The sequence below is a fragment of the Suncus etruscus genome, chromosome 10, assembly GCF_024139225.1.
Source record: "Suncus etruscus isolate mSunEtr1 chromosome 10, mSunEtr1.pri.cur, whole genome shotgun sequence".
Classification (NCBI taxonomy): domain Eukaryota; kingdom Metazoa; phylum Chordata; class Mammalia; order Eulipotyphla; family Soricidae; genus Suncus; species Suncus etruscus.
In genome coordinates, this window is record NC_064857.1 from 37,603,477 (window position 1) to 37,626,952 (window position 23,476).

Consider the following 23,476-nt stretch of genomic DNA (forward strand, 5'->3'; position numbering starts at 1 on the left):
CCTGAGTTGACTGTGTGCATGGCAAAAGCTCTACTGCTGTGCTATCACTGCAGCCCAGAATTCTCTAAAATTTTGTAGTAGCCTCCACCCAGTAGTAACAGGGGAAACCTAATTAGAAAGTTACAAAGCTCAGTGAACTTAAAACAGTAATACAGAAAGCTCAGCAAGCATCAGCCATAAGCCAGTAAATCCAGACAATGACTTTAGTAACACCATGAAGATAAATAACATTTATTTCAAATTGACTCTTGTTGATCTTTTTTTTTTTATTGGTTTTTGGTTCACACCCAGCGGTGCTCAGGGGTTACTTTCTGGCTCTGCGCTTAGAAATCCCTCCTGGCAGGCACAGGGACTAGATGGGATGCCAGAATTTAAACCACCATCTGTCCTGGATTGGCTGCATGCAAGGCAAACGACCTACCGCTGTGTATCTCTCTGGCCCCCTGATCTATGTTTTGATAATTTCATTTGCTTTTGTGCTATAACAAACAGTAAGTAAATTTGTTTGTGCCTAAAATGGACTTATAAAGAGGTCACATTTGTGATAGGATTAGTGTTTAAACACTTAATGTCTGAAACAGCTGTGTTACGTAAATCATAGTGTTATAATACAAAGTTTAATTTTTTTTAAACAATAATTATGGGCTGAAAAGATAGTACAGGAAGTAAGGCACTAAGATTTGCCATGTGGCCAATTCTGCCATGACCTGGATTTGATCCCTTGAGCTAAATATGGTCTCTTGAGTACTACTAGGAGTTACTTTTGAGCATAGAGAGGGTAATAATTCCTGAGTATTTATTTCTTGATGTGGCCAGATTTCATTCTCCAGCCCAAATAAAAGCAATTAATTAAAGAGTAAAAACAGGAACTGGAGTGATAGCACAGCAGTAGGTTGTTTGCCTTGCACGCAGCACAGTTGGGATGGACCTGGGTTTGTTTCCGGCATCCCAAAAGGTCCCTCAAGCCTGTCAGGAGTAACCCCTGAGCACCACCGGGGTGGCCCAAAAACAAAAATAGAAAAAACATTCTTTAACTGGGGGCTGAAGAGACAGAGCAACAGTTAGGGCATTTCCTTTTTATGAGGTTGACTTGGGTTCAATCTCTGGCATTCCACATGGTCTCTACAGCACCAGTAAGTGTAATTCCTGAATACAGAACTAGTTGTAAGCTCTGAGAACCAGTGGATGTGACCCCCAAACATAAAACAGAAGTCTCTAAACTGATTATAAGTAGTACTGTAACATTATATTCTGAAAAAAGGAAAACCTAAGCGCTGGGAATTATAGTATAATAGATGGGGTGCTTGACTTCCAAGCAGTCAATCTGAGCTTGTTCCCTGGAACCCAGATAGTCATTCTGAGACTGCCAGGAATGATCCCTGACTACAGAGCTACAAGTAAGCCCTGAGCACTGCTGAGTGTGGCCCTAAAACAAAACAGAAACAAAACAAACAAGAAAAGAGAAGACCTTAAGTAACTCTCCCCCACCAATCTCCTAATTCTAAACTGTCACTTGTTTTTGGTATTGGATATCTCAGGAGAAGGTAAATGAAATTATTTTTAAAAAATGTTAAGGCAAAAAAAAAAAATATGTTAATGCAGGGGCTGGAGTGGTAGCGCAAGAGGTAAGGCATCTGCTTTGCCTGTGCTAGCCTAGGACACTGTGGTTTGATCCTCTGGCGTTCCATATGTTCCTCCAAGCCAGGAGCAATTTCTGAGTGCATAGCCAGGACTAACCCCTGAGTGTTACCGGGTGTGGACCCTTAAAAAAAAAACAAAAAACAAAAAACAAAAAACAAAAAACAAAAGTTAAGGCAGAGCTGGAGTTAGTATAATGAGAGGGTGTTGCCTTGTACGCAGCTGATCTAGGGCAAATGCAGGTTTGATCCCTGGAATCCCATATGGTCCCCAAAGCCAGTAATGATTTCTGAGCGCAGAGCCAGGAGTAACCCATGAGCACCACTGGGTGTGGCACCCCCAGAAAAGTTAAAGCATAGAGCTAGATGTGGGGGTTAAGGGAAACGGGACACTGGTTAAGGTACTGATGTTGAAACATTGTAAGCCTGAAATCCAATCATGAATGACTCCAAAGTCAGTGTTTCAGCAATAACAAAGGCTAAGGAGAATGTCTAAGGGCTATTGTTATAATGGTTACCTTTGTAAGATATGATACCATCACAGATCTCCTTGAAAATCTGGGCGAGGCGGGCTGCCCGAGCTACTTCAATGTTTTCCTCTGCAGCTGCCAACCGTCTTGTTCGAACAGATCGAGCAGTCTGCAGGGCAGAGAACTGGGTCATGAAGACGTCTGGAAAAAAAAAAAAATAAAGAATACCTTAGGAAGAAGGGCTCAATGTGGCTTTCTCTTTCCTATTGAGTTCCTGCCATTTGTTATTTTCCTTTTTATTTTTTCCCTCAAACCTGGCAGTGCTGAGAGCTTTTTCTTGGCTCTGCACTAAGGAATCACTCATGGAGATACCATGAGAGACCATAAGAAGTGTTGGGGATCAAACCTAGGTCCAGCAAGGCAAACACCCTACCAGATACACTATCATTCCAGCTCCATGTATTATTTTTTTTTATGCATTCAAGTAGACAGTAGTTATGAAGTTCTTTCTCCTTGTTACAGTAAAAACAAATACACTACAGTCTACCAGAGACAAATGTTGCAAGCAAGAAGGACTGGTTAAATTCTCATGTTATCTGTGCATGCTGTGTGATCTTGGCAGATTAAACTCTCAATTGCAGTTTTCCAACTACAAAATTTGAACCATGGAAGTACTTCTTTCATGAGATAATTGTATAGATCAAATGAGATAATGATTTCTTCTATTGTTTATTATTTTAGGGGCAAAACACGGTAGTGCTCAAAACTAGCTCTTTGCTTTGAGATCACTCCCCCCAGTAAGTGCTGTGGAATGCCATCACGCTAACTATTAAACCCATACCTCCTGTATACAAAGCATAGCTTAGTCCTTTAAGCTATCTTCTTGAACCCACTTTACTGTCTTAAGCTGTAGTTATATGACATGACATGAATACTCAGGAAAGAGATACTGCTATTACTAGAAGATCTGAATTAATTGAAATGCAAGTTAAGAATTGTGGGCCAGAGCCATAGCACAACGGTAGGGTGTTTGTCTTGAACACGGTAACCAGGAATGGACCCTTATTTAATCCCTGACATCCCAGATGGTCTCCTGGGCCTGCCAGGAGCAATTTTTGAAAACAGCCAGGAGAAATCTGAGTGCTGCCAGGCGTGGCTCCCCACCTAAAACAAAACAAAACAAAAAAAAAGAGCAGTAAACTTAATTTTTTGGGTTTTGGGTCATACCCGACAGCACTCGGGACTATATGGGACGCCGGGATTCAAACCACCGTCATCCTGCATGCAAGGCAAACACCTTACCTCCATGCTATCTCTCCAGTCCCAGCAGTAAACTTTTTTTTTTGGGTCACACCAGCAGTGCTCAGGGGTTACTCCTGGCTCTATGCTCAGAAACCGCCCCTGGCAGGCGTGGGGGGACCATATGGGATGCCAGGATTCAAACCACCGTCCTTCTGCATGAAAGACAAACGCCTTACCTCCACGCTATCTCTCCAGCCCTGGTGCAGTAAACTTAAAAAAAATTTTTTTTTTAATTTTGGTTTTGGGCCACACCTGGCAGTACACAGGGTAACTCCTGGCTCTACATTCAGGAGTTACTGTTTGGCAGTGCTGTATGGATCATCTGGCATGAGATTATTGAACCTAGGTCTGTCTATGTGCAAGGCAAGTGCCCTATTTGCTGTACTATTTGCTCTGATTTTCTTTGTTTTCTTTTTTGTTGGGGTGGAAGGGGGTGGGGGGGAGATACAATCCTGACTCCGTTTTCAAGTGGCTGAAGTCAGGTCCCCTAGTTGTGGCTGGGAAACCATGTGTTGCTAGGGAATCTGGGATTCCTTTGAAGCATGCAAAGCATGTGATTGAGTCCAATGAACTATCTCTCTCTGCCTAGAATGCTTCATTTTAGTAGGAATTATATAAGGGAATAGAAAATCTTTTTTGAGCTTTTTTTTTTTTTTCAGTAGGAAAGAATACTTGAGATGAAAAATAACAGATGCTTGTAAATGAAAATTTCTCAGCTTTCATTCTATTCTTGAGTAAGAGATGTGAGCTAAGGAGGGTGGTTACATCATTCAATGAAGGCTTAAAAAAAAAAAAAAAGAACTCTGATGTGAATAATGGGGATCTGAATGGTGGGGGGAAGACAGGATGATCAAATAATCAGCCATGTCGCTTTTTTTTTTCTTTTGGTTTTTGGGTTTACTCCTGGCTCTGCAACTAAAAAGGTAGCTCCTGGCAGGCTTGGGTGATGCCAGAATTTGAACTGGGATCCGTCTGTATTGGCTGCGTGCAAGACTAATGCTTTTACCGCTGTGCTACTAGCTCTGGCCCCTGAATTGTCATTTTCTGTTTTTAAACCTTTATTTTATTGATTGGTTTTTGGGTCACACTCAGCGGTGCCCATGGGGTCACTCTTGTCTCTGCACTTAGAAATAGCCCTAGAGGCCCGGAGAGTTAGCACAGCGGCGTTTGCCTTGCAAGCAGACCGATCCAGGACCAAAGGTGGTTGGTTCAAATCCCGGTGTCCCATATGGTCCCCCGTGCCTGCCCAGGAGCTATTTCTGAGCAGACAGCCAGGAGTAAACCCTGAGCAACGCCGGGTGTGACCCAAAAACCAAAAAAAAAAAAAAAAGAAATAGCCCCTAGCAGGCTGTGGTACCATATGGGGATGCCAGAACTGAACTGGGTCCCTCCTGGGTCAGCTGCATGGCAAGGCAAATGCCCTACCACTGTGCTATCTCTCTGGCCCCTTGCAATGTCTTTTTCTAAAGCATTTACCATCAGATTTACTAGTCTCTTGTTTTGGGGTCACACAAGAGAAAGCTCAGTGGTTATTTCTGGTGATGTTCAGGTTGCCATATGAGATATCTGGGATTGAACCTAGGTTGACCACCATGCAATGTAAGCACCTTACCTGTTGTATTCTCCCTCTGGCCAGCATTTATGATTTCTAGTTATACATTAACTTCCAGATAGGAATGAACACAGAAAAATCCCATGATCTATTTTTGACTAGTGACTTTCAAGCTATAGGTGATAATTAAAAGGTTGATAGGAAGGAAGTTCTTAAGGAAGCTGGCAAACCAGGTTAGATAAGGGTATTGCTGATAAATGCAAGGATTTTTGAACTTTTATTTTGTCCCAAATGAAAAGAGTATACAAGTAGACTATTTGATTTGTTTTTGGTTTTTGGGTCACATCCCAGCAGTGCTCAGGGGTTACTCCTGGCTCTATGCTCAGAATCACTCCTGACAGGCACAGGTGATCATATGGGATGCCAGGATTTGAACCAATGACCTTCTGCATGAAAGGGCAAAATGCCTTACCATCCATACTACCACTCTGGCCGCCAAGTATACTATTTTGTTATAAATTTAACAAAAATGATCACTTTTGGGCCGGAGAGATAGCACAGCGGTGTTTGCCTTGCAGCAGCCGATCCAGGACCTAAGGTGGTTCGAATCCCGGTGTCACCATATTGGTCCCCCGTGCCTGCTAGGAGCTATTTCTGAGCAGAACAGCCATAAGTAACCCCTGAGCACCGCCGGGTGTGTGGGGCCCCCCCCAAACCCCCCCCCAAATCACTTTTGAACAATTTTCAAAACAGGAATATTGGCTTAGGCCTTACCAGACTTGATATTCCCATCACTCTGCAGATACCATTCCAGCGGGCATATAATGATGCAGAAATGAATATTATCACCAGTGTGGCTTTACTTCTTCCTGTTTCTGCCGAATCTTTTCCCAATTTCGGACTAAGAAACACATGGTGCTTTAATACAAAGTTCCTGCATGATAGAATGAAGTCTCTTACTCATTAAATATTTATTACCTGTCTATTCTGTGTAAATCACTGTTAATAAGATATAAATACTATCAATGAATTTAGCTATTATGGAGAATTATATATAAGAAAACAGTATTCAGCTCTGAATCTTGATGCCCCCCACCCCATAATAATATCATTCTGGGGCAGAAGAGTAGTATAGCGGGTAGGACACTTGCCTTGCATGTGGCTGACCAGGGCTCAATCCTTGGCATCTCAAATGGTTGGTCCCCCAAGCATAGCCAAGAATGATTCCTGAGTGCAGAGCACTGTCAGGTGTGGTTCACAAAACAAAACAAAAATATTTGCCCTGTATAATTTATAGATAACTAGAAAGTTATCACTTAAAATTGTGTGGTGATGGAAATAACCTACAGTATTTGTACAAATTGTAATAGTGTCCTCTCCTCTCCTTCCCTCTCCCTCTTCTCTCTCTCCCTCCCCCTCCCTATCTCTCCTCCACCCCTCCTTCTGTCCCTCCCTCCTCCCCCTCTCGGGTTACTCCTGGCTATGCGCTCAGAAATCACTCCTGCCTTGGGGGGACAATATGGGACACACCACAGTCCATCCCAGGTTACTGCAAGGCAAACTGCCTACCACAAGGGTGGCGAACAAGTTCGACACAAAGCGCCAAAATTTTAAACTGTGAGAGTCAAAGAGCCACACAACGCAGTGACCTGCCAAAACAGACAGACACTCACACAAAAGCATGTACTTTAAAAAATAATATATTAAACACATATTGCATTTTGCCATTTTGAGGGTAAAAATCCTGCAGTGATGGTGAGGGTGTGCTGCGACCTCCACACTAAGAACTAACGGCAAGATGTGACACAACATGTGACACATGGGTCAACCAGCTCACTAGCCTGTGCAGTTGTTTCCGAGGGATGGGAGACGGGATGATGCAGCCTGGGGGCAGGACTACGTGCTCGGAGATCTCTCCTCAGAAGCAGCATAACAAAATCCAAACTTGGCAATGAGCCACAGTATACAAAATAACGATAAGAGGCAAAGAGCCGCATGTTTGCCACCCCTGCCCTACCACTTGCGCCACTGCTCTGGCCCCTGTAATGGTCATTTTTAAGATGATGATGATGCTTTGGAAAGCTAACTATCAAAAAGAGAATTGTTTTGGGCTAGAGTGATAGCACAATTGGCAGTGAACTTGACTTTTGAATAGTGGACATGAGTTTGATCCCAGCACCTTATATGGTTACGGAGTTCCATCGGTATTAATTCCTACATTTGATCTAAGCCAGAAAGGCCAAGAAGCGATACTATCAGGATTAATTCCTGAACACAAAGTCAAGAGTAACTAACCCCTGGAGCATGACTGGTATGGCCCTAGGCCCCCCCTCCCCCAAAAAAATAGATAAAAAAGAGAGCAGGACCAGAGCAATAGCATAGTGGTAGGGCGTTTGCATGCAGCCAACCCTGGACATTCCCGGCATCCCATATGGTCCCGAGCCTGCCAGGAGCAACTTCTAGCGAAAGAACCAGAAGTATCCCCTGAGTGTCACCGGGTGTGGACCCCCCTCCCCCCCCCAAAAAAGAACATGTGCTCTTACTTAAAAAAGAAAAAATAAAAGGTGTTTAAGATGATTAAGTGCTAGGTAAACTACATTAGATACAGTGAATGCATCTACACAAATCTCAATGTAAATAAGTTCGACTTCTTAAAATCACCTGGAGAATTTTTTTTTTTATGTCCGTGTTCTAGCTTTGAAAATTTTGCCTCCAACCCCATTTGGCCACACTACCAATGCTTCTGAGTCTGCATTGAAATCGACTTTTGGCAGTACTTGAAGGGATAATATGAGGTGCTAGGGATTGAACCTGGACTGCCTGCATACAAAGCAAGTGCACTTTTTGCTGTATTATCTCTACGAGCACCTGAAAATTCTGTTAGTAATAAGGTTGATGGCAGGTATTATAACAATCTATGGATTAATAGTGACCAAAGTAGGAAAAATATCAGTATTTTTACTTAATACTTAAAGTTCTATTGCTTTGGAATTATGTCTGGTATTGAACCATTGTATATCTAAATTCAACTATGATAATTATATAAGTCATGGGTGCTATAAAGGACTGAGAGTGATAGTATAGTGTGGTAAGGAGGAGCTTGTCTTGTCCAATCTGTGTTCAAACCCTGGACCCCATAAGGAGTAAAGACAAAAATAAGCCCTGACTACCACAGGATGTGGTTGGTCCTCCCACAAAAAAATATTGAATTTTTATTTTTTTTTTTGGATTTTGGGTCACACTGGCAGTGCTTAGGGGTTTACTCCTGGCTCTCTGCTCAGGAAATTGCCTCTGGGCAAGCACAGGGGACCATATGGGATGCTGGGATTTGAACCACCGTCCTTCTGCATGAAAGGCAAATGCCTTACCTCCATGCTATCTCTCCAGGCCCCCAAGAACTACTTTTTTTTTTTTTTTTTGGTTTTTGGGTCACACCCAATAGCGCTCAGGGGTTATTCCTGGCAGGCTTCAGGGACCATACGGGATGCTGGGATTCGAACCAATGTCCTTTTGCATGCAAGGCAAATGCCTTACCTCCCATGCTATCTCTCCGGCCCAATTTATTTTTCTTTTTCGTTTTTTGGGCCAATGCAGTCCAAGGGGCTTATTCCTGGCTTTGTGCTCAGGGACCATCTTTATGGCTTAAGTGACCAAATTGAGTGCTGGAAGATCAAACTCAGGCTTTTCACATGAAAAACATATGTACCAAGGGTCCGGAGAGATAGCACAGCGGTGTTTGCCTTGCAAGCAGCCGATCCAGGGACCAAAGGTGATTGGTTCGAATCCCGGTGTCCCATATGGTCCCCCGTGCCTGCCAGGAGCTATTTCTGAGCACAACAGCCAGGAGTAACCCCTGAGCACTGCCGGGTATGACACAAAAACCAAAACCAAGAAAAAAAAAAAAAGAAAGAAAAACATATGTACCCAATCTTTGAGCTAGTTCCTTGGCGTAACGATACTTTTATTGTTCTATAAAATACCAATTCCAGAATTCTAAGAGGTCTGAGAGAAACATGTCCTGAGCCTGGTGAACCCAGGTTTTGATCCTCAGCAAGCCGTTATTATGAGAGACCCCTGAGCATAGTCAAAAATAAGCCCAAGTACATTTGCATGTGTCTAAAAACAAATAAAAAGCTGAATTTTAGTTAGGAATAAAGAATAATTATGACTTTCTATTACTGGGGACTAGAGAGTACAGTGGGTAAGCCGCCTTGTCATGCATGCAGCATGTCTTGCATGACCCAAGTTCGATATCCAGTATCCCATATGGGGCCGAGGCCACCAGGAAGCGATTCCTGAGTGCAGAGCCAGTAGGAAATCCCTGATCATTGTTGGTTGTGGGCCCAGAAAATAAAAAGAAAAAAAAAAACTTTGTGTGGTGAAAGATCTAGATTTAGGCTCTATGGAACAGTGCTTAGGGGGCTGGCTATTCTTCTTTATTTTACTTTTTTGGTTTTTGGGCCACACCCAGTGGCCCTCTGAAGTTATTCCTGGTCCTGTGCTCAGAAATTGCTCCTGGCAGGCTCAGAGGACCATACAGGATGGCGGGAATCATACCCGCGTCCATCCTGGGTCATCCATGTGAAAGGCAAATACCTTACTGTGCAATCACTCCAGCCTACGGGGCTAATATTTGGCTCTCTCGACAGGAGTTTAACCACTAGCAGTGTTTAGGAAGCATATATTGTCTTGAGAGCAAATAGGACTGAGGACACATGCCAGGCAAGATCACATCTCTTGAATTATCTTTTCATCCAATGGCAATTTATTTGTTTTTCCTATCTAAGATCCTGCAAAAGAACTCCATAATCCTTGGTCAAGATTGGGTACATAAAATAATGACGTCGGGCCTATGATGTGGCTCAAGTGGTAGAAAATAAAAGCTTATGTGTATGAGGCCCGCTGAAAGTCTCTGGAACCCAAATCAACATGGAAATAAAAAATAACTTACTTTTTGTTTTGGGGGCCACAACCTGGCTGTATTCAGGCTCACTTCTGACTGTCCTAGGGATCACTCCTAGTTTGGTTTCAGGGTTCTATATGCAGTGCCACAGATTTGAGCCAGGTTTGCAGCAAGGCAGGCAAGCACCTAATGGCCTGAATTTAACTTTTGGTTCCAAAAGTTGAATAACTTAAACTGACAATAAATACACATTAACTTTCAAACTCATGTAAGAAAATTATTTTACCTCTCTCGATTGGACATTGGCTTCATTTGTAATTGGGGGTCAATCTTGTCGGAGTGTTAATATTTTCACTGGGTTCCTCAGGGAGGTGGCCTCTCTGAAAAAAGAAAAATCAATAATTTCATTGAATTTGTAAATGTCTCTAAAGTTGCCACTTTTTGTAATTTCCTTATTTTTTTAAACTGCTTTAATATACCAATATCAGGTTATACCCCCAGTGGCTCTCCTTAAAAAGATGATTTAATTAAAAAAAATTGTAGGGTGTCAACTGTTTGGGGAAAGCCATAAGGTCATTCATTACTCACCCTCTTCTTTAGTTTGTGCTTAGATTTCCTTTTTTCTTTTGATCGTCCAGACTTTTTATGTATGGTCATATGCTGGCTTTTGCTAGTTGGAGAGTCCGTTCACCGCGTTGACTCTTGCCTCCAATGATTCCTCGACATTTCTCAAAAGCCACACTTACAAAGTTGCTTTTGAAGGGGAAAAAATGCTTTAAGCAGTGAAGTCTTTCTTTTTTTTGGGGGGGGGGGGTGTCACACCCAGCATCGCTCAGGGTTACTCCTGCAGTGCCAGTATGATGAGTGCAGGGAAGGAATTTAAAGGGGACCCCAGCCCCCCCCCCCCATCCTGTACGGGGATGGGTGGTGGGGAAGGATGGGACTGGTTGAACTTTCGGCTTCCAGCACAATTAAGGATCCAAACTCCTTTCTGGGAGCAGGAAGCTTCAGCAGGCAACATGGGGAAAAGTATGGCTCTATGCTGTGGGCTTTTGGCCAAGTTCAGGGGGTCATGTGGCCTCCGGCTGCCTCCACAGCCTTCTCTTTCCTCCTGGACCCCAGGGTTACCCCTGGGCCGTCTGCCCAGGGTGCCAGCAAGGTGGGTGCCGAGGAGTTGTTTAAAGGGGACCCCAGGCTCCCCCACCCCCACCCTGCATTAGAGTGGTGGATTTGGGAGGGGACTGGTGAACTTCCCTTCCTATGTAATCCCCATTCTCAAACTGCATGGGGGCAATTGCCCCCGTGCGTAAATTTATAGGATATCATTAGTTTAATCCATTGCAATTTACAGTATAGTTAAATAGGATATCATAGGTGTTCATCAATGTTTACAATATACAGAATGTCTATGTTGTATTATTCCCTTCCCCCATTGGCTTACAGGCTCATTTCTAGTCCTTTATTCTCACCCCCACTTTCTATTACCCCACATGTAACTTTTTTTTTTGGGGGGGGGGCACAACCCATACCCGTTGACGCTCCAGGGGTTACTCCTGGCTAAGTGCTCAGAAATTGCCCCTGGCTTGGGGGGATCATATGGGATGCCGGGGATCGAACCATGGGTCCTTCCTTGGCTAAAACGCTTGCAAGGCAGACACCTTACCTCTAAGCGCCACCATCACCCGGCCCCCACCATGTAACTATTTTTATCCTCAGCTCGTCACTCCTTTGAAGCAGATTATTAGTCTCTCAAGCTAACTGCCAGCCAGCTCCCAAAATAAAAAATAGACTCTCAGCCTGAGAAGAAACCAAAACTCTGTTCCTATCAATCTATTATCAAAGAAACTCCTTTCCTTCAACTCCCTTCACTGAGTACATGTGCTTGCTACCATAATCAGTTTCCGAGACACCCCCACTCAAAGACAGTTTCCTGATATGGGAGTGTTGGGGTTGTTTACAGACTCCAGATGGCCAAATCACAGACTACAGTGGTGTCCCGGAAACAACACCCTCCCCGCCGACTATTTCTAAAATATAAAAGGGGACATGTGTATCTCCATTGTATATTTTAGATGTATTCCCTTAACATCTATAACTCCTTTTGAATATTCTCTTATATAGGTGGACAATTTTGTCCACTGGTTTTGTTTGTTTGCTTTTTCCCCTTTGGGATCTGTTCAATAAGGCAATGCTGGTAGAAGAGTATCTCTGTATAAAATTATGTTAGAACCAAGTTATGGGGAATGTTGGACTTGTTCCCATCGACCCACCAGATGCACCAACAATACCTTGTGGCTTTGTTTCTCTTTTTGCATAGGCACATTACAAAGGGAAAAATATTACATATGCAAACAAGTTCTTATGGGAACACAAATTTTGGTAATGCAGTTAGGGCCTTACTTATACCGTGAACATTGGCATAATGATTGGCTTAGGCCTCAGAAGAAATGGGGCATTGCCCATACACCCACGAAAAATGGATACCATCTATGGAAACAACCACAATTGTTTATAACGTTACCAGGATGCAAACGCTACCAGGGAAGACCCTACCACTGGCTCTGGCATTGACTTACTACAAAGAGTGCTCTCAACACCCAGAACGACCTTAGCAACAACCTGCTTGCAGGGCATGTCCTCTTCGCATCTAATGGTGAGGTGAAACTAGAGGATGCTCCACATCAGCCTGACTTTCGATAAGGAAAATGCACAGAATCCAGAATCTTTAAATACAGGAAACCTTGACAACAACAACAGCTAAAGTGCGAAAAAAGTTTCACCGGGACCATGGAGACTGACTCAGGGGTTGGACAGGACTGGTATGCCTGGAGCCCAGAGTCGGTCTTAGGCTAATAAACTTCAGGGATGAGGCCTTCTTGTATTCAGGCCTAGGATTTTTCGCCGCTTTCCCCATATTTTGCTGGACCTATGCAAAAAAAACAGTGATTGCCACTTTCACACCTTTACTACTGTATGTTTCTGTTTAACACTTATCCTTTAAGAAAGAAAAGAAAACAGCTTGCTGAACTTAAAAAAAAAGAAAATTGCTTCTGGCAGGCTTGGCGGACCATATGAGATGCTGGGATTGGAACCACGCGTCCGTTCTTCTGCATGTCAAGGAAAACACCCTACCTCCAATGCTCTCTCTGGCCCCAAGCATGCAGTCTTGTTTATAATTTCAAGTAGGATCCTAAATATCTAGGTATCCAACAAATAAAAATAAAAACCTTTCATTTGGAAGAAAAATAACAGAGAGGGCTGAGTGATAGTATAGAAGGTATGGTGCATTTCTTGCAAATTGGCTTACCAGAGTTTAATCCCTGACACTACTAATATGGACCCTGTCTCACCAGAGTGATCTCTGAGCGCACAGCAAGGAGAAAGCCCTGAGCACTATTAGAAGTGACTCAAAACAAAACGAAACAGAATAAAAAAAAAAGAATAGCGCTTCACCTATAATAGAAAAGTTGGGGAAACCTAATTAGAAAAAATAGAAAACAAACAAACAAAAAATTAACCAAGATCTATTTATGCATCCTAGAAACAGGTATACTTAAAAGTAAAAAGCTGGGCCAGAATTATAGCACAGTGGTGTAGGGGTATTTACCTTCATGTGGCCAACCCAGCTTGGATCCCTGGCATTCCATATGGTTCCTTGAGCCCACCAGGAGTGATTCCTTAGTGAATGATCAATTAATCTCCTGAGCACCACAAGGTGTGGCCCACCAAAACCAAAATAGTAAAAGCTGTGCTAATATACTCCTCTCTGGCTACAATTGGTGTTTTAGTGAAGGCCCATGTTAGACTACCTAGTTTCTTTAACCCACATAAAGGCGAGTTAACGGAATGTGGGTACTGCAAAAAGAAAATAGTAGCAGTAAAATGGTTTCTGAATTTGTACCAACTTTGAAATTAACTGCATGATGAATCTGAGGGGTTTCTGGGCAGTGCAGCATTTCTCAAGTGAAAAGGGAGTAGAGAATAAAAATCGTTTCAGATACTCTGATCTACAGTGTTGTAACAAAGTTCAACTTCCCTTTTAGTACTCTTACCTGTTTTTCAACATTAAATGAATGAAAGTTGTAATCATAAGTGAGTTCAGTACCAGCTGGCATATCTTTAAGAGCATAGAGTCCAATCCGGTATAACACCATTAACAGACCTATAGAGAAAGAATCATATTTAAAGATAAGATTTGTGCTTAGCAGATAGCATAGGAGGCAAGGTGCTGCCTTTATGTAGGCTGATCCAAGCTGTCTTTCCAGTAAGCCACAAACCGTCTCTAGGCCACAACCAAGGGGTTACTCCTATGTACAGAGTGAGGGACAGACCAGTCCCTGAGCACCGCTGGAAATGGCTCCCCCAAAAAAGAACAAAGAATAGGAGGGGCCAGGAGTGGTGGTGCAGCGGTAGGGTGTTTGCCTTGCAACCACTGACCTAGACAGGCTGTGGTTTGATTCCCTGGCGTCCCATGTGGTTCCCCAAGCCAGGAGTGATTTCTGAATGCATAGCCAGGAATAAGCCTGACCGTCATCGGTGTGACCCAAAAACCAACCAAACAAACAAATAAACAAAAAGACAACAACAACAACAAAAAAACCCTAAACAATAAGAGACAAAGGACTTTTGATGGGGTGCTGGGAGTGGGATAGTGGGAGTCCTCCAAATAAAGGCAGGGACTTAGGGGCCACTGTTGACGATACCCAGATACCCAGCTACATGGGTCAATACTCTGGGCCTTGTGATGCAGTCCTGCATCAGTATTCATGGCAACTCTGGTAGCCATCATGGCCACAACAAACAATGTACCCTCAGGGGCGTCCAGGAAAATAACTCATCACAGTCACGCACCCCTGATCCCTGGGACATCTCCAAAGGTAGGTAGGTCTCAGTATTATGCTTGGTAAACTAGAAAACCTGGTTATATTGACTACTTTAATATCCAATTATTCATTAATCTATGATTATTTCCCTATATAAGAGGATTTTCAGACATGCTACTTCTCTTTCTTTTGATAATTGTTCTACTTCTGAAAGTTTTTTGGGGAAGAGGGGCCCCATCTGACAATGTTCATGGTTTAATTCCTGGGTTCTATGTTAACGGGATCAAATTTGGATTGGCTACATGCTAAGAAAGTGTCCTACCTGCTATACTATAATTGCTGTAGCCTCTTCTTCTAATTTTATTAATATATTTTTTTGAGGGGGCCACACCCGTTTGATGCTCAGGGGTGTTACTCCTGGCTAAGCGCTCAGAATTGCCCCTGGCTTGGGGGGACCATATGGGATGCCGGGGATCGAAACCGTAGTCCTTCCTTGGCTAGCGCTTGCAAGGCAGACACCTTACCTCTAGCGCCACCTCTCCAGCCCCTAATTTTATTAATATATTATGCTAAATGTTGCTTCCCCACCTCTCTGGCTTCTATCCAAGCTATTTATATTATATTGATAATTTAACTATCAATGTTGATTTATAACGATGAATTTTTTTTGGTCACACCCAGCAGGTGCTCAGGGGGATTCTCCTGGCTTTATGCTCATAAATTACCCCCAGCAGGCTTGGGGACTATATGGGATGCCGGATTTGAATCACCATCCTTCTGCATGCAAAGCAAAACGACTTACTGCTTGCATACTTACTTACTTACTTACTTACTTACTTACTTACTTACTACACTCTATCCGGCCACACAATCAATGTTTTCTGAAAAACATATTCTATGCTAAACTTTACCTACTTGGGGGGCCGAAGAGATTATATACCAATACGGCGTTTGCCTTTCACACAGCCAACACTAGAGAGAGCTCAGTTTCAATTCCTGGCATCCCATATGGCCCCCCGAGTCTGTCAGGAGTAATTTCTGAGTGCAGAGCCAGAAGTAACTCCTGAGCGCCACCGCTGGGTGTGTGACACCCCCCCCCCAAATAAAAATAAGTAAAAATAAAATTTACCTACTTGATACTAAAAAGTTCCTAAAACATAGCTTCATTCTATTTATACCAAAAATTATTAATGTAGGGAAACAGTTCAAAGGGCTAGAGCCAGCAACAAGGGCTTGGGTTCAATTCTCAGCAACTACATAGCCTACAAGTATCACTGAGTCTAGCTGTAGTGGGCCCCCCAGGACTATCGTAAGGGCCCTCTCCTCACACAAATTTTCTATGGTTTACCTATAAAAATCTTCTACATCAGCCGGAGAGATAGCACAGCGGGTAGGGTGTTTGCCTTGCATGTGGTTTGACCCGGGACAGACTGGTTTGATTTCTGGCATCCCCACAATGGTCCCCCGAGCCTGCCAGGAGTGATTCTGAGTGTAGAGGTAGGAGTAACACTGAGCTCAACCACAAATCTTCTACTTCATGGGGCTAGAGAGATAGGTATAGCAGGTAGATCATCTGCCTTGTACATGTTGGCCTGATTCAATCCCATAGGGTTCCCTTGAGCACCCCAAAATTATTGAGTGTGAGAGACACAATGAATATCCCTGTAGCATCTGCTGGATATGCACCCCCCCCCCCAGCCCCCCAACAACAAAACAGCGGTACCCTTGATTCTTTTTTTTGTTTTGTTTTTGTTTTTGTTTTTGGGCCACACCCGGTGACGCTCAGGGGGTTACTCCTGGCTATGCAGCTCAGAAGTCGCTCCTGGCTTGGGGGACCACTATGGTGACACCGGGGTTCGAAACCGAGGTCCGTCCAAAGCTAACCCTTGTTCTTGATCTTAGAAGAAAAGCTTTCATTATTTATTGGTATTGTGAACTTTTCGCATTATAAACTTTTACTATGTTAGTTTACTTTTATCCCCATTCTGGTTCAGAATACTGATTAGGAAAGAGTGCTAAGTTTTGTCAAATGAATCTTACTCTAATTTTATAACTCTCTCATCCCTTTATTTATGAGTGGTGAGGAGGCACCTAGCACTTTTAAGCTAACTGTTGAGAGGATCTGAGATTATGGTGGTGTTGAGGACTGTAGTGCTGGGATTATCTAAGTATTTCCAAGGCCACATTGGTAGAGAGTTCAGGAAAATTCCAGGTTTTATAGCTGGCAGTGGTTGGGAACCATGTGGTGTTGATAATCAAATCAGATTTTGGCTGAAACCAATGAGCCTTAATTCTATATAATTTAGTTTGTGATATTTTTGGAGAAGGGGCATTTTTGAATCACAGCCATCGAGGCTCAGGGGTTCTGGCTCCTCACCCAGAATTACTCCCTTGAAGAGCTTGGGAACGATATGGGGGTGCTGGAGATCAAATCTGTGTCAGCTGCGTCTAAGTACCCTACCTGCCACACTATCTGTCCGGGTACCTGGTGTTTTGTATTTTAATGAACAAGTGTCACACACCAGGTTAACAGAGCTCCCTGTGGGCATTATACTTTTTTTTTTTTAAGTTTTTTTATGCTTCCTTTTGATTCCACCCCCCACCCCCGGTTTTAGGGTCACACCAGCAACAGCTCAGGGATTACTCCTTGCTTTTTGCTCAGAAATCGCTCCTGGAAGGCTCGGGGGACCATATGGAACGCCGGGAATTTAAAATCCATGGTCCGATCCTGGGTTGGCTGTGTGCAAGGCAAATGCCCTAACGCTCTCCATCCCTCATACCTTTTGGTTTGTTGGTTTGTTAACTTTGTTTTGGGCCACACCAGATGTTGCAAAGGTCTAGTTATGATGCTCAGGACTGATTCCAGAGGTGCACAAAGGGATCAGAGAGTCAAAGAGATTTAAATTGGGTCAGCATGGCAAGTGCTGTAGCTCCTATTCTAGGACACCAGAATAGCCACTTGGTTGCCAAGCTTGCACACATCCTCTCTGGTTATGCACTGTTGTGATGCTCATTAGCTTTATATCTTCAGAGAAACACCTAGTGTGGAAATGTTGATAGCATCAAAAGCTATTTTTAGCATCTTAGAAAACCTGCATACTAAATTTTAAAGATAGTAGACAAGTATACATTCCTAGGAACAACTTATTCTTTTTTCCCCTACAACCTTTCAACACTTATTCTGCTTTTCTTTTTTTATTTTTATTTTTTTTTGGTTTTTGGGGCCACACACGGCAGTGTTCAAGGGGTTACTCCTGGCTGTCTGCTCAGAAATGGCATCCTGGCAGGCACAGGGGACCATATGGGACACCGGGGATTCGAACCAACCACCTTGGGTCCTGGATCGGCTGCTTGCAAGGCAAACGCCGCTGTGCTATCTCTCCGGGCCCTTATTCTGCTTTTCTGATGTAGGACATTCTCTCAGGAATGTAGTGATATCTTATTTTTGATTTGAATTTCCCTAATAATGATGAGAAATTTTTTCATGAATCTAGGGGTCTCTGTTCTCTTTGAAGAAATAGCTATTCGTTTCTCTTCTTTCGTTTTGGGACATATGCAGCGGTGCTCAGGGGTTATGTGACTCTATGCTCAGGCTTCCCTCCTGGAGGGGTTGGGGGGACCATATGAGACAGAATGCTGAGGACTGAGTCTGTCGGCCACATGTAAGGCAAAAGTCCTATCACTCTGGCCCCAATAACTATTCTATTTTTGATTTTTTAATGTTTGTGTCATTAGTATTTTAAAATTTGTGGGTTTTTTTCGGGGTGGGGGCATACTGATGGTAACAACAAATGAAATAAAATTAAAGAACATACCTTGCTCCGTGCTCAGGGGTCATTCCTGATAGGGTTGGGATTGGTTGTATGCAAGGCAAGCATTAATCCCATCTGTACTATTTCTCTGGTCCTGTTACTAATATATATATATATATATATATATATATATACTTCATATATATAAATTTTTTGAAAGTTTTTTGGTGAAATATCCTGTTTCCCCTTAGAATGGACTATGCTTTTGTTTCTCATATTCCATGTGATATTTTTGTTTTTGGTTTAGAGCCACACCCAGCGGTGCTCAGGGGTTGTTACTCATGGCCCTGCGCTCAGAAATCACTGTTGGTGGAGTGCCAGAGTGATAGCATAGCGGTAAGGCATTTTTGCCTTGCACATGGCAAACACAAGACGGACCTGGATTCGAATCCTGGCATCCCATATGGTCCCCTGAGCCTGCCAGGAGTAATTCCTGAGCGCCACTGGGTGTAACCCAAAAACCAAAAACAAAACAAAACAAAAAGTCACTCCTGGCAGGCTCAGGACCATATGGGATATCAGGGATTGAACCCAGGTCAATCCTGGGTCAACTGTGTGCAAGGCCTATGGCCCTACCTGTGCGATATATCGCTCCAGACTCTCCTGAAATATTTTAAATTATGTGACCCCCCCCCCCACATTCAATTACATTCCCCACATTCAATTACATTCAAACCCCTTTCAATTATTTTTTCTTTTTTGGGGAGACATACTGATGGTGGTCAGGGGTTACTCCTGGCTTTGCACTAAGGAAGGAATCACTCAGGGTAGGCTCTGAGGACCATATTCTCATATGCAATCACACTTGGGTAATTAGCCAATTGCAAGGCAAACACCCTACCTGCTGTACTATTTCTCTACCAATCTTCCTCCTTTTAATGTATAAACTTTAATTTTTTGTTTGTTGTTTGTCTTTGGACCACAACCGAGCACTCAGGGCTTATTCTCTCTCTCTCTTTTTTTTTGGTTTTTGGGTCATACCCAGCAGCGCTCAGGGGTTACTCCTGGCTCTATGCTTAGAAATAGCTCCTAGCCATCTCAGGGAACCATATGGAATGCCGGGATTTAAACCACCGTCCTTGTGTATGCAAGGCAAATGCCCCTAACCTCCATGCTACCGCTCCGGCCTCTCAGGGTTTATCAGAGATCTCTCCTGACAGAGCGCAGGGAACTATATGGGGTGCTGGTGATTGAACCTGAGCAAATACCTTACACACTGTCCTATCACTCTGATTCTTCATTTCATTGTGACAAACTCTGTGGTAAATTAAATAACTTGGTGAATAAATCAATGATATAATCAGGTAACAAGGTGACTATCAAATAGTAAGCACTTAATAAATAATAGCTTTTTTTGGTTCCACACCCAGCAGTGCTGAGAGAACCATATGTGTGCCAGGAACAAACCTTGGGTCACCTGCAAGTTAGGTAAATGCCCTTCTCATTGTACTATCTCTCTGGCTGTATAAATGTTAGGTACTTTATATGCATATATAATATGATTCTGACTGTGTTCTGCAGTAGTTAGGATCAAGTAGAGAAACAGAAGCTTGATTTCTGCCTGGAGGATAAAACATGAAACTGTTTGATAAACTGTGTAACACAGTTTACACAGATTAACACAGAAGTTCAATGCCTGTGTGAACTCAACGCCTTCAGTTCTGTTGGATTCTTGGCTTCTCTTCTGTTTTCTTACCATTTCTGCATTTCACAATTTGGGTCACAGCTGTGGTTGATGAAGCGTGCCTCATTTCCCATTCGGTAGCTGTCAATTACCATCCCGCTATCCAGGTTCAGACAATAGTGGTCACTGTGATTATGATACTGCTCAATCATCCTGTTCCTGAAGAGGAGAAATTATCGAAAGGCAGTTCATGGCTAAGATGAAGGTGAATTTCCAATCTCCATATATTACAGTCTAGCTGACATAACATTCACCACTGTACCTGAATTCCTGCTCGCTGACCACCTCTCCTAGGTATTCAATGATGAACTGTCCAGCCTTTAGTGGCTCTTTGGTTCTGATTCCCCAACCTTTTTCTTCAGCTCGAAAACGTTCCAGACACTGTACCCATTCATGCCGCTGTATCCTCTGGTTACAGCACTGCTCACCACAAGGGCAAGTGTTGGGGGAACACTCAGCAAAGATCATTCTAATAAAAAAAAAAAAAAAAGATAATTATACATCCGTAAACCGACTTTTGCTTTATAAGGAATGTTATTTCTATTTGTTTTCGGATCACACCCACAATGCTCAGGGCTCTGGGCTCAGGAAATATTTTTGAGAGCTTGTTTGGAGGTCCTAGCAGGGGAGCGCAGCTACTTGTACACCCTCGACCGAAGGTCCGTCTCTATTCAGGGAAGGTTGGCTGTTCTCTTCGACCAAGCGCACAGCTTCAGGAGGGATGCATATGGAGCAGTGAGGGAGGAAGGGGACACCCACCTAGCCAGCCGGATCAGCCGAATCAACCCTGGCGATCAATGGGGTGACAGATGTCGCAGCCAGATCGCCCTCACATCCTCAGGGAATATTTCTGGTGGGCTGTGGGGTATGTGGCACATGCTTTATGGGGTGTTTGGGGATGGGAATCATATCTGTTGCATCAAAGCAAGTGATCTACCTACTGTACTGTTGTTCTGTTTTCTTAGTAGAGATTTTAAAAAAACATTAAATTACATTTTTTGGTCTATAACATCACCTGGAGGTAATCCTCTACCAGGGAAGACCCTACAGCTGCTCTGACATCAACCTACTCAAAAGAGACTTCCCTTAACACTGAGAAGACTTAACAACAATGACCTGCTTAGTGGACAGGGCTTTCTGTATTGCCTCTTAATTGTGAGGTGAAACTAGAGGATACTCCACACCAGCCTGACTTCAATGTAGGATGTGCAGATTCCAGGATCTTTAATACAGAAACCTGATGCCAACAATAGGACTTCGTGAAAAATAAAACTGTATTGGCACTACAGACAATGACTTGGGTTGAATAAACTAGTTTGCCTGGAGCCTAGAGTTGGTCTTATGCCAGGAAACGTCAGGGGTAGTGGTCTCCTTGTATTTAGACCAAGGCTATTCCTTTCTATGACCCCTATATTTTGGTGGGCCTATGCAAACAATATTTGCCACTCTAACACCGTTTTTACTGTGCCCTTTTGACTAACCCTTAAAAAAAAAACCTCTTAAACTTTTGATGTTAACTTAAACTAATATATATGTGCATGAATATATAAAAAATACTATGCCTTCAATGTTAAGGAGTCACATAAATCCTATGGCTTTAGGTTGCTTTGTGTACTGCTAAGAAATGTTACAATGTACTACAATCTGGGCACTTGTGGACAAAGTAATTGTACATGGGTTCTGCCTCATTTTTCTTAATGTTTTTTTGACTGTAAGTTCAATATTTAGGCATCAGCAAGGGGATTTCTTCTGAGAACTCTGTTTATGGGTGATTTTCCTTTTACTGTAACTTTACCTTGTCCTCTTTGCATCATTGTTCTCATAATTAAAAAAAAAAAAAAAAAAAAAAAACGAAAATTAAAAAAAAATTACATTTGGTGGGGGGTCACACCAGGCAGCACTCAGGAGTTACTCCTGCCTGGCTCTACTCTCAGAAATTGCTCCTGGCAGGCTCAGGAGACCATATGGAATGCCGGGATTCGAACAACCATCCTTCTGCATGCCAAGGCAAACGCCTTACCTCCATGTGATCTCTTTGGCCCCTAAATTAATTTTTAAATAAAGTTGCTTAACAGATAATAACATATAACTTTAAAAGATAGCAATACTGAAAAATTTCAAGTTGCAAACACTGAATGCTTTTTATAAATCATTAAACTGATTTTTCATGAGTGTCTTGACTTCCTAGATAGAATCATACAGTTCTATGCTAAGAATTAATGGCATGCAAGTTAGAAAGTAGTTATTTTGAGGGGGGGGGGTCACACACCCGGCAGCGCTCAGGGGTTACTCCTGGCTCTATGCTCAGAAATCGCTCCTGGCAGACTCGAGGGACCATATGGGATGCTTAGATTTGAACCATCGTCCTTCTGCATGCAAGGCAAACACCCTACCCTCTATGCTATCTCTCAAGTTCCTACACTTTTGTTCTTAAGCAACGTAATAGTTTTATGGAAAGCTAAAAATAAAACTTACTGTTGTAACCTTTCTTTTCATTATGATTCTGAGAGTCAAACCCAGGGCCTCAACATCTACGCAAAGTCCTATCCTTGAAGTTCATCTCAGGCTTTATGTATGATATGCATTTGTTTATTTTGGAGCTGCACTTTATGATTTTGCTCAGGGAAGAATTTGTTGTGAGGATTGAACCTGGGTCTGTTACATACAAACTTCTCTGTGTGTACTATTTCTCTGGCCCCTACAACACCCTTCCACCCTTCAACCACCCCTCTACTTTTTTAAATGAGGCTACGTAGTTTTTATTGAACAAAGATTACTTAGAAAGATGTAAGAGGAGGCCACAGTTATAGTACAATGTGTAAGGCACTTGTACGTAGCTGATCCAGGTTCAATCCCTAGTTAACCATACAGTGCTCTGATCCCTGCTAGAAGTGGTTCCTGGCACAGAGTCAGGAGAAAATCCTGAACATTGACTACTGATTGTGGATTCCATCCTTCATTCCCTCCTCAAAAAAAAACTAAACAAAAAAAAAAAACACCAAGAACAACAAAGCACTAAAAGATGTGAAAGAGAGAGAGAATACATGTTCAGGAGAGAAAACAATTTGTCTGGAGTGAAAAAAAGAAACAGAGACATATGGAATATGTGTTCAAGAAAGAATAAAGGCTCAAAGATTAAGTTCCCTACTTACATACATTTCAAAGTTTACATTTCACTATATTCACAATGTTGTTTAATTGACATTTAAAAATTTCCAATTAGCTCAGTGTATAATTTCTAGTGTATTATCAAGTAAAATTCTCTCCTGTCAGGGTTTGGGAGACCATATGGG

At 42.8% G+C, this 23,476-nt stretch overlaps 2 protein-coding genes across 3 annotated transcripts in view; both read right to left on the minus strand.

Annotated features, from left to right (window-relative positions):
• The window catches only part of LOC126020739 (farnesyl pyrophosphate synthase-like), a 340,408-nt gene that overhangs the window by 149,934 nt on the left and 166,998 nt on the right, over positions 1 to 23,476 (minus strand). The gene's annotated exons all lie outside the window — the stretch shown is intronic.
• Positions 1 to 23,476, minus strand: part of ASH1L (ASH1 like histone lysine methyltransferase) — a 178,512-nt gene that overhangs the window by 29,525 nt on the left and 125,511 nt on the right. The window contains 15 exon segments of the mRNA XM_049782187.1: positions 2,156 to 2,308; positions 5,736 to 5,756; positions 5,759 to 5,795; positions 5,797 to 5,817; positions 5,819 to 5,869; positions 5,871 to 5,895; positions 10,151 to 10,190; positions 10,193 to 10,244; positions 10,453 to 10,547; positions 10,550 to 10,598; positions 10,600 to 10,617; positions 13,917 to 14,009; positions 14,011 to 14,026; positions 20,196 to 20,342; positions 20,446 to 20,652. Coding sequence (XP_049638144.1) covers positions 2,156 to 2,308; positions 5,736 to 5,756; positions 5,759 to 5,795; positions 5,797 to 5,817; positions 5,819 to 5,869; positions 5,871 to 5,895; positions 10,151 to 10,190; positions 10,193 to 10,244; positions 10,453 to 10,547; positions 10,550 to 10,598; positions 10,600 to 10,617; positions 13,917 to 14,009; positions 14,011 to 14,026; positions 20,196 to 20,342; positions 20,446 to 20,652 — 1,025 coding nt within the window.